The sequence below is a fragment of the Lepeophtheirus salmonis genome, chromosome 4 (assembly GCF_016086655.4).
Source record: "Lepeophtheirus salmonis chromosome 4, UVic_Lsal_1.4, whole genome shotgun sequence".
Classification (NCBI taxonomy): domain Eukaryota; kingdom Metazoa; phylum Arthropoda; class Copepoda; order Siphonostomatoida; family Caligidae; genus Lepeophtheirus; species Lepeophtheirus salmonis.
The window spans coordinates 17850613-17863099 of NC_052134.2; the positions used below are offsets into that span (position 1 = coordinate 17850613).

At 29.2% G+C, this 12487-nt stretch overlaps 1 protein-coding gene across 2 annotated transcripts in view; it reads left to right on the plus strand.

Moving 5' to 3' along the window:
• The first annotated feature begins 4301 nt into the window (after nucleotides 1-4301).
• Nucleotides 4302-12487, plus strand: part of LOC121116946 (uncharacterized) — a 281946-nt gene continuing 273760 nt past the window's right edge. Inside the window, exon 1 of one of the 2 annotated variants that reach the window (XM_040711270.2) lies at nucleotides 4302-4921. In XM_040711270.2, the coding sequence (XP_040567204.2) occupies nucleotides 4559-4921 (363 nt within the window). In that variant the 5' untranslated portion in view covers nucleotides 4302-4558. The remainder of the gene's footprint in view (nucleotides 4922-12487) is intronic. The other variant, XM_040711269.2, reaches the window with a different exon arrangement.

Genomic DNA, 12487 nt, shown 5'->3' on the forward strand with positions numbered 1-12487 from the left:
CTCTGTAAGTTTATTGGAACTTTAATTTATCAATTACTTTCACATTCATTAACCTGGTGACAATGTGCTTTGTATAATTTTGCAACTAACTAACTTGGGCAACTACTCAACATATAGACAGTAATAATTCTACTAATATACATTTGTCCAAATTACTTTAATTGATAAGCATTAAACATTATAATTATTTCATTAAACATCTCAAAAACTATTCAAACATAGACTCTGTAGAGATGGAGAATCAATAGTTCAAAATGAGTTAAACTTACATACCTGAAAAATATTTGTATTCACTCAAAGTTCACAAAATTTCATAATCCATAGTAGCTCTTCGGAGAGGCACTCTTCAGGTTTTGATAGCCTATAATCAAATAAATTATCCCATTTTTTCTTCCTCCGCCAACAAAGTTGAATGTTGTGCGATTGTAAGGAGGATTACTGAAGCAGTTACTGATTGATTTTGGTAAAATTTTGAAGAAATATTATATATGCTAACAGTTACATACTTACAATTGTTATTTTCTATTTTTTTTGTTACTATGTTGGTGTTTATGTTCATAACTTTTGGATTGTTAGTTATTTTTTTTGACCGATAAAAAACTAGACGTCTTTATGTGTGCCCCGCATTAGTCCCGTTAAGCATTTTGTAAAAATTCATATTTTTGAAGAATAAAAAATCTTTTAAAAACATTAAAGAAGTTTCCATTAAATTGATTTTTTCTTTCCATTATTTTTCAGATTAGAGCACACCAATAGGCGTCTAACCTTTTTGTCTTTCAAAACTAACTAATTATACAAAATGACTGATATTGCCAGCATACGTGTTCGACGTATGTACCAACATATTACAACAACACACTTGAAAATCGAATGAGTATTGAATTCAGAACTAAAAAATAACGCGTTCTTTTTGATCAGAGTAGTATATACAAACTCAACTTTAGTCCTTCTTAAGTGTGTCAAGAGTCAAGAACTCTCTAACTCAACTCCTCGTCTCACTTACAATGTGGTAATATCTATTTAATTTATTTATCGTCCGAGTTGAGATGTTATTTTCATTTCGTTTAATATTTTCACTGTTATGTTCAATCAATTTGCCTACTTCAAGAATAAATACACGTTTTAGTAACCCCAAATAACTTTTTTTTGATTACTTACAATCCTTTTTCATTCTTCTAATATGTAGCTCAACCCACAGGAGATTTTTTTTTCATATTTGTCGTATAGTACTTGCAATTTGTATATCTTAGTGCTACGACTTGGCTGGAGTTGATTTTCCCCCGATCCAACCTTATAGTAGGGAAAAGTTTTAAGATCAAATTCAATTTTAGCCCTAATGTTGGGATGCAAGAGTGTATTTTATGCTATCTATGTATAAAAATTGATTTTAAATTTCCCCCCACAAAAAAAATCCTAGCCACAAAATTACTTCTTCTTATAAATGCTCATTCAATGAAATTTTATTATAATTCTCTTTGTGTTTTGAATTTCAATACCAAGCAAAAGTTGACATTTCATTATAGTTTCAACTACGTATGACCATCACCATCATGTACCTTTGAAATGGTATATTATTGATGCGTTCATTACATTTACTTAGAAATCATTTAATACTTTTCTGAACTCTTTTTAGTAAGATATGATCAATCTTTTGATCATTTCAAAATCTTCAAATCCAAAGGCATATGTTCTCTGTCGATGGAACCATTCAGTTAGTTAGAAAAGAGCAATTACTTATATAATTATTTTTGAATTAATTGAAAGACCTGCTGGTAGCTGGGAAATATCTAAGATATCTCCAGGATTTAAATTTTTTCAAGTCAAGACAAAGTTTCTTCATTTTAAGTCGTATTTTTTTTTAACCAAACATTTGTGGATGTTGCTAATCGAAGGAAAGTAGAGTGGTTCTGATCGTTTGAGTATCCGAAGTATTTCCTTAGGATACAATTAGTTTTTTTTCAAAATGAAAAATAAGTATAACATTCTTATTTATCACTTGAAAAAATGAACTTTAATGAACCTTTGAAATTAAACAACATAACTTTAAAATTAATCCATCTGAAGTACAGAAGCATAACTTTAAAATTAATCCATCTGAAGTGCAGAAGCATAACTTTAAAATTGACACTTCTGAATCCCTTTACACATAGAAAGTGTCTTTCAAATAGTCGTTTTCAAATGGCCATAGAAGTAAAAAACGCCCTTTGACGACTGAAACTTCACAAGCATAATTTTTTCATTATTATACAGAAGAAAATTGCATTAATGGGTCACCCTAAAAATTGGACACCTTAGTATAAGACTAAATTGTGATCGAAATTATTTTAGTCCCAAAAAAATTATAACAGTCCTATACCGGTACAGAATGTTCTCTTTTTAGAAGAAAAGGTTGAGAGATACGAAAATGATCATATTGTGATCAAGTTAAAACAATTTTAATATAAAGACTGAACTATATCCTAGGCAAAAAATTTATAATAGTTTTACACTGGTCCAGATCTTTCAAACGTAATTACAAGACTACTTATTCACATATTTGACTTTTGATGAATATGATTCCGTGTTGTATCACATTCATCATGAGTAATTCTTAAATGCTTAACCTTTGTGAAGGTTGAAAGGTGTTGCATTGGGTATACAAAGATAACTTCATATACATTTTTTTAAGTTTTTCTGCAATTTGATTTTATGAGTCATTAAATAATCATCAATTTTTATTCCTTCGCAAAGCATATTTTCTTATTTTCCTGCAATTATTCAAATATGAAGCTGGATACCGAAAGACCCAATTCTATGGGGGTTGAGTCAAAAAACCAAAAAATGCATCGTTCGTTTGTTTAATTTAGAATGTAAATGGTATATTGCATAAATATATTCAATGTAAAGAGTCAATTTAATTGATAAAGGAATCTATTTTCATACCTCAAGTCATAATCATTCGAGTGATCACTATTTTTGAAATAAATTAGTATCAATATACCCATTTAATGTATGAATTTAAAATGTCTTAATGATTAGAAAAGTAGTTAATACATTACTCAAAGTCTTTCTAAAAATAGCCAATGCCATTTTAAAGATTTAAGGTTAAGAATTTAAGATTCTAGTATGAGACTGCGATAATATATTAATTTTAAATAGATAAAAAATTACATATTTCAATATGTGATGTAAGAAAGTAACTTAGTCATGGTCAAATGGCCACATAAACTCAAAATAGTCCATGATATATCCAAGGTTCGTCTACTAGCCCATTTCCTGTAAAAAAACACAGTGTATCCAGGGTGTTTAGTATCTAGCCTGTTTGGCTATATAATACCGTAAATTAAATCTCACATTTATATATGACATTTTTTGTTCAAATCATTTGTATTAATTTGTGTAAACGTCGAATAGATATTGAAAACAAATATTACGGGGAATTTTAAAGTAAAATATATTTTTTAAAAGACAACATTTTATGATATTTCACTTTCTGTCTCGTTTGGAAATGTTTGTTAAACAAAACCAACATTTCTAAGTAAGGAACACAATTTCAATTCCAGAACCAACCGATCTATTTAAAATTTTAACATATTTCGTTAAGCTCATTGTGTCATTGTTTCTTATTGTACAAGATGTATTATATAGTGTTTCCCTTAGAACTTAAGCCAATCAAATATCTCCGTATATATACAGACGACATATATATTTTTTGATGTTTGCCACTAGTAAATTTTGCACAGGATTACAAAAAAAGAAAAAAATAAGCAGCTTGTTAGCTAGAGGCTAATTTTAATAACCGTCGAGCCTAGAATGTATGAAAGTTTCGGTCACTCATGTAGTTTCAATTTGATTTGAACAGAGCGAAGCGAAATACTTCTTATTTTAAATATTTTCAAAATCTATACTTTTATTTTGATATTAGTTTATTTATTATGGATTTGTTTTATTGACTCTTCTGTAGTGATCTGTTAAGAAAATTTGTTCGGGCGTTTCGAATATCAAAATAATACTCAAATTAGACAACATCTTTAAAATATCACTGGGAGTTGTGAAAGGACATAGAGTGAAGTCAATATTTTTTTTTTTTATATTCAGACATGCCATATTTATACTTTAAATGGACATCCTCATACTATTTTATTTGAAAAATAATGATCATTTTGATACTTATATCATCAATAATAATCTCACTAGGTACTTTTTTTAAGTATTATGCAGTGCTTACGTAGTTGTGCATACCTAACTCACATACATGCAGTTAAACATAGCCGGCGCGTCGTCCGCTTTGGAAGTTTATTAATATATAGTAGAGAATCTCCACACTCCTCATGAGTGCGCTCAATAATATTATCATCATCATGATATGATGATTAGGCCTTTAGTTGACATTTACTGTACTTAGTGAGAGGGTCTCTCAACCGATCAGTGCCATAGTAATAACCTGTTGTTGTTATTTTGTGATTCCTTACTTATTTATAGGTAAACCCATCATCATCATCACCTATCCCCAGTATATTTATTATCAGCCCCAAACTCCTCCAAATATACCCTTAATACCCACCCCTAAGTGTACATCATGGAAGTGTTTCGTAAAGTGCTTCGCCGTCGTCCGGAAAAGTCAGGAGATGATTCTCTGAGTACTGAGTTAGGTGCTTTGACCTTACATGCTCCGGATCGTAAAGATGATTTGGATGATCCTGCAGAAGGTAGTGAGGACGAGGAGGAGGGAGAAGAAGAAGAGGAGGAGGACGAGTTCTCCAGGAGTTCTCGCTGGCCTTCAACGACCTTTAAGTGTGTTGCAGGCCCTGGGCCGAAAATTAAATTATTAAGGTCTTCATTAAATGAGAAGAGGCCAAGGAATGAAGTGGCACGAAGTAATAGCTTCAGATTTGAAAAATATGAGCGGGAACCTCCTGCACCCTCTACGCTATCCTCTAAGGTAGGAATACTTTAAAAAAAGTATAACGTATATGTAAGAAGCAAACATAAATTAAACATCAGATTATGAGTGACCTAGACGTGTATGTTTCTGGTGTTGTTTTTTTTAAGTTAATACATTTTTATAAATAAAATGACTAACTACAAAAATGAATAAGAGTTTTTACTTTGAATCTCTTAATTACTATGTTTTGCACAACTTGGATTTAACCCTATAAACCTACTAGATTAAAGAGTGGCTCGAATTTGCTGTATAGAGAATAAAATATAATTATTGTTCCTTTGGTAAAACAAAAATGGGTTTCTTTAAATAAGTCAAAATCAAATATTTTTCATTTAAAAAAAACAAAAAAACTAAGAGTTTTATAAAAATTTTGTAACTGACTGACTATTCTTGCTCATATTAAAAAAAAATAATCTATAACCTCTATAAAGCATCTCTAAAATTAGATTTTTAATTTTTCAACAAATACGTGGTTTTACCACTTTTTCTATGAGGCAATACGTTTTGCAACACTAGAAGGTCAAATTTGTATTTTTCTTTTTAATGATTCATTGATTATATATTTTTAATTATCTACATCAAGTTTTTGATCCAAAAATTGTTAAACTGCTCAAGTCAAGGATCTTAAAGTTTATGTACCATATAAGGTGTTATAGGCTTAAATAAAACAATTTCCGCTTTTCTATGTATTCGGGTTTTTACATATTAATAACGCAAATTATCGGAGTCCACGATAAACCAATCGAAAAATGTATTCCATTGCAATTAAAAGGTATTATTTGAAGAGTTAGGCTTTGTAAGGTACTCAATTTTTTAAAGATAAAAAACTATACCACCTTTTATGTTTGTTCCTCACATATATATATATATATATAAATGCTTGGCTACTCTCTATCTCTATCTTAAATGGTCATTAGCATCCTTGCTATGTATTATGTCTTTCCTTGTATGTACAATGTAATTGAATCATAAATTATTTACTATTGATGAACAGGGGGATTCACTCACAGTGGGTGATCCTGTTTGGCTAATGTAGTTTTTCAGATTTATTTATTGATATCTCATATAACTAAACTACCTATGCATATTATTAATATGCCATTAGACTGATAGGGGCATTAAAACATTGGTCATTAAGAAAAAGTCATTACAATGTCAGTGCATAAAAAAAAAAAGAAGAATATATAGACCTATTCAAATCAGATGTTTCCTTTAGAAAACTTTTTTTTTGCGTATACAAACTTAAAAAACAACTATATAGCAAGATGAAATTTTTATTTTATCTTCCAACCTTTTTTCTAAAGGCAAACAGGAAGGAGGAAAAATTGGTAGCCAATTCATTCTAACCGTACGACTATGACGCAATGTAATAATGAACTGTTGAACACTTAACTATAAAACTAATCCAAGTCCAAAAAATCAACGTTTAGAACACTAACAAGTAGGGAATGCGGGACTTAAAATCTGTCTTATCTCATTTATTGGTCTTCGAAAAACATTTCAAATTAGAGAACCTCAATAAAGCAGGTTGTGATTACTATTATATCTCAAAAAGTGTCTCAGTTTAACAATTGAATGGTTTTAGTAAACCTTATATATCCATCATGTACGACAATAGTTTGCAACTATTTATAACTTATGCCTAATTGAAGTATTTATTATTCTTATACACATTATATCCTGGATTTTTGAAATTAATAATGACGTCATTTAGAAAATATTACTCAATGACGCACAATTTTTGTGTCCTATTATGTTTTAGTTCTTAAAGTTTTGAGAACATTAACATCATCCCCGCTAATAAGGAGAGTCAAGGAGTAGTAGAAAATCAACAGTCGACAGAAATATATTAGAGCGCACATTTTTATATTATTGACATAGCTCCGTATAAGAGTAGCCAATTTTCACGTCTGTGCATCTATCAAGCAGGTATGAAGGAAATTCCATTGGTATGAAGTTGCATAATTTATGATAAATCCGTGAATGTATATGTTCCAGTAATTGAATATATGCTTTTTGGGATTTCTACAGTCTTAGTCCTAAATCAATTTGTAAAAAAAAACAAAAAAAGCCAATAACAACCATTTGTTTATTGAAGCAATCTCTATGTAATTTTTTTGCCTATCATGGAATTATATCTTCGAATCACATAACAATATTTTGACTATTTGGAAATGATATTGCAAAATAATGCATGTTTTATTTCAGTTTAATTTTGTGGGCTAAATTATAAAATAGTACTTAAAAAAAACTAGAAACTCCCGTATGTACGCATTCACATAGATACATATATAGTACTCAGTCGTACGATTTTATGCACCTATTTTCTGCAATTTCTTTAAAAATAATTTTGTATTTCTCAAGAAACATTCTATAAATAAAGAGAACTTTCGATAATTGCGTAATATTCATACAAACCTTTTTTCTACATACATATAATCTAACCTGACGATAATACCAAGTACCAACGTAGGTTACACACAATATATATTAATTTATATGTATTCATCAATTTTGCTCAATTGCAAAAAAATAAATTAATAGTAGTCCGATTCCTATATCAAATAATATACAACTACTTATTACATATTATTAGAGTGAAAGTTATTCGCTTCTATTTAACAATTTTCTATTTAATTTACCAAATTAAACATTTATTTCTATACATTTGTTATATAAGATGGGTTCAGTCCTTCCTATGGGACTTCAAATCAGTTTTGTCCCTGTTATTGGTCTTCGAAAAATGGCCCAAATTTTAATGCGCTTCTAGAAGGGATCATCTTCAATAAGATTACATATAATAAAGTGGTATAAAGTTGTTTCTAATTCATTTTGTAAACATTTAAATATATACACTACGAAGGAACTTTTTTATTAAAGGACAAAAAAAATAATATATATATATTTAAAGAAAGTCTGTCATTGAATGAAATATAGACACAATTTAATTAAAAAAAAAAAAGCTACAAGAAGGCTTGCCTTTTTAAAAAGGTCATTATAAAAAAAGTGAAAATATTCTATTTCAAAATCAAATTTTAAATAAGGAAATTTAAATATAGCCTCACACATATTTTCCCCTTATCCTGCTAAGATTGGTAATTTCTCAGTTAAACAACTTAGTTAGTTTTGTAATACTTTAAGAATTTATCTTAATTTAGTCTTAATATTCTGATAAGAATTTGTAAAAATTGATTAATTGACCATAACGTGATCAAAGCTTCATATCCATGATGACGTCATTTATAAAATATCGTTCTCCCACAGCGTTACTTCAATAACACAAAATAAACTAAACAGTGTTTTGTTGTCAATTGTCGATGTTTCTGTTTTTTTTTCTTTTTGAGAAACTTTAGTGTCTAATTCTTTTGTATGGTTGTCAATTTTTTGGACATATATATTCGCACGTTATGTTATTGTGGTCCTATTCATCTTTTCTTTTAGTGTACGTTGATTGAATAAATACGGTCGTCTTCTGTATTATTTTGAGCACTTGGTATTTTACAATTTAATAATACTAATTAAAGTAATAATGTTTATATTGGAATTATCATGTTCAAACCATATGTTTAACAATGTTACTTAAAACCTAACAAACCATTTATATACTTAAGCACAATAAATACATCTTCTTCATGAACCAAGCCCCTTGATATTTTTTCTCCCTTTTGAGTTCTCTTCTTCTTATCTTTTCTTCAAGGAATCATGATGTTTCTTTTTATTTATTTAAATATATATATTATATAATTAATATATTATACATATATACAAACATACTTAATTATCCTTCTACGTAATTTTTATTCCATCTTCATGAAATACACTTAAGAAGTATGTAGGTACAATGTATATAGTAGCCCTGCATTTCCCCACCAAAGTTTCTATTTAATATTCTTTTTATATAACTAATAGTGTTGAGACTTGGCCCGAGATCGAACCAGGTAGAAATTGTAAACACAAACTTTAATAAACAAGTATTTAGATTATGTGTACCAAAAGTGAACACGAGAAGGAGGGGGTAGTTTGAAAAAAAATCATACCTCATAAGTTATCTTTTTTTCACCGGTCTGTACAAATATTTCGATCGAGACAGTGATCTAAAACCCTGGAACAAAGTTTGATTGGTTTGAAATCTTAGACCAATTTATTCGGTCTCACTCTATTGAGCCCTCTCTCCCCTAAAGTGACCCGTTATACTAGCTGCACATATATCAAACACTTTAAGTCTAATATGACGTCATGGTAAGGATGTTTACAATTTGGATATACAAATGACGCTAACTAAAAATCAAATAAAGAACCGGTCTAGGTTATAAATTAAATAAGTCTGATCTAGGTCGATTTTTTTTTGTAGAAAATATCTCCATGGAATTTTTATAGCTGGGCGATTCAAATAGAATTTACTTAATAAACCTGATTCGTTTATTCTAGCTAAATGAATATAATTTGAACAGTCTCAAAAAAGTCTAAGATTTCAAGACCAACACCCAACAATAATGATTAAATAAATGTGTATTAAATATTTAATTTTAAGAGATCAAAATGAAATATTAAAACGTAGGTAGAGAAAATGGGAAATACAGGAAAATTTAAAATAAACAGTTAGGCAGTAGAAACTGAAAAATTGACCACTTAGTGCAAGTAACATCTTAAAACAGGTTTCCTTTTTTGTAATCATTCTAAATTCAGTGACACGCTCAAAACAGATCATCATTAACCTAGGTTTGACTGTTTATGAAATCAAATACTACAATTTGTGGAAAGCAATCTAGGCCGACATTTTTCGTGTAGACGGCATTTTACTATGAGACCGGTCAATACTGAACTTGTATCAAACTATTTCGTTCTGACAAAGCTATAATGATGTTAGACCGAAATCCAACACTAATACTTACCTATATTATTATTATACAGTTGTTTTCCCTTGTGTACGTAGGTATATAGAGAAGATAACCTCAAACATCTGCTCTGATTTTGAGTTCTGTTCTTTTTTGCGTTTACGAAGTAAATAATACATGAAAAGTGCACATACAAGCTACAGTTATGTAGTAGACTAACTAATAAGTGATCATAACATGTGGTCCATCAACATAAAAATGAGTCTGTGTTAGTTAAGCTCTTCAATTAAACAATTATCTTCAATTTAAAAGAAAGAAATAATTATATTTAATCCTATTGATAAGTAGCAAATTGTATTTACTTAAAGATCACCAAAATTCCTTTTAAAAGAACCTGTTTCAGCTAATAAAAGTCTAATATATTAATTGAAGAATCTTCGTAGACCAAGGCTAAAGCCACCAGTCCATGATTAAGTGACAATGGGGACTAATTGTCAAGAGGTGGAAGCGAATAATGTATTTGCTCTATAGCCATTTGGGTCTCGATTAAGGAGTAGAACGATAGATGTTAGAGCGAGATGTTTCCCTTCAGCCTTCCTCTCGTACAAGATTTGTTCTATGTAGACCACAGCTAATATTCTTGATTATTTCAATTCATCAAAGAATTTTTGTCGTTTATGAAGAAAATAAATTTGGTAATTTCTCATTTTTCTCAATTATTAAATATGTCGTGTAATAGTATATAATTGCTACTTGACCATAATCACTCATATTGCAGTGCCAATATCATGGTGTTGTTATGGTGGGAGTAATTATGGATGACTCACCATTAATAGGCCAATAATACTATTGCTGAAAAATAATTGGGGACCAAGTCCGCCTGTTCCAGTGATAGGTCCATGTGTTGGTGTATTCTTTGTGATCATTTTGCCAATTATGTAAAGAAGGCACTTAAATTTGTATAATTATTATAAACATTATTCCTTAAATTAGTGTGCTCTATTCTAAACCATAAATGGTCAGCTTATGGATCCATTGCAGCCACCTAAAGTATTTAGGTATGGCCTTAGCCAATTTTCTTCATCTGATAAAGGGAGTTGTCATGTGAAATTAGCATGATTAATGTCGTCCGCAAATAAAAGTACTTAAAACTTACCGTCTATCAAAAATCTATGTAAATTAAAACAATGTAAATAATAAGATATTTTTCTCTAATTATTCTACTTTTTTGTACCTAATTGATTGAAAAAAAAAAAATAATAATTGTAGAGATCTAGCCATATCATAAGGATTTTCAGTAAGTATTACTTAAATTATATTCAAATATCGTTGTTTATCATTGTAATCAAATAGTATTCAAGGCAATTTTTTTGGAAAGTTGGTCCGTTTTATTTAGTATAAATTTCAACTGTGAGCCCCCAAGATGGTCGAAGTCTCCTTCAATTATGATGTATGTAATTCATATGACGTTAGTATCAAATATTATGTAAATATAAATATAAATTGAATTTACTTCCTTTTGTCAATTGCAATATTTTCACTAATGATAAAATGTCAATTATGTTGGACCTTTGAGTATATGTGTTATTAAATTTGTATGGAAAAAATTAACCACCTCTACTCAAAACCAATAATAATAATAATAATACTGAATGATAAACACGTCATGTACTTAATATGACGCAACGCTTCTAGTGACCAAAATTAATTTATGTGACAAATTTATATTTGATATCTTACACATGTTAATAAGATTGTTATGGATTTGAGTCATTCATTGTGCCCCTATTTAAGGTAAACCATTCAATATAAATTTCTAGCAAGTTTCTACGAATTGCGTTCAACCAATTTTGGGGTACAATCACTTACTGTTACTGCATTAAATACATCTTTTTAAAGGTGGTAACTACGCGACCCAATACTGTGACAAATTTTCTGAATTTTTTAATCTCTGAGGGATTTTTTTCATATTCGTAAAAATGTCCTCTCAAATTCAAGGTCACACTTATAAACATTTTATTATCTTATGAAAACACATCACTATGCAATAATGTTTTCACCTGTCAGCAAAAATCCACATTTATTATTGTTGTTTCAGCCATAGAAGACGGAAATGACTATTAAAGCCCTTCTGTGTCAATCACGTTTTTAAATTTTTGAATCATTTGTTACTACTTTTAATTTTCTCCTTTATAGTTATTTAATTTCAAAATATGACTCTGAATCGAAAATGATACACTAAAATCGATACTTTTAAATAAAACTCCTTAGGGTCAAACTTATTGTAGTTGACAGTCTTCCTGATCATTTTTGGTGTTTGTTTACATACTGTAAATATTTGTGGTTAAATTAAGAATTAAATTTTGGTCATTAGCTTAGTTTTCAGTGAGATATTTATGTTTGAAATTAAAGAGTAGCTGTAGGGGAAATTAATGCATAAACAAAAAAAGAACAATATTTTATTTTTCTAATTTGTGGTAGGATGGACCTGAAATATAATTGTTAAAATGTTTGGAAATTATTTGAATATCACGAATAAAATAATATATATTTTTGGTTATAAATTAAATCTTGTTTGAATTTTACCAATAAAGATCATTATTTTCTATTGTTAGCTATGAATAATCAATACCGTCTTAACATGAACCTAAACTATTTTAACTTGACCTATAAGTGGTGTAAGCTGAGACAAAAAATTGACAAAATTTATTTGAATATTGCAACTTAG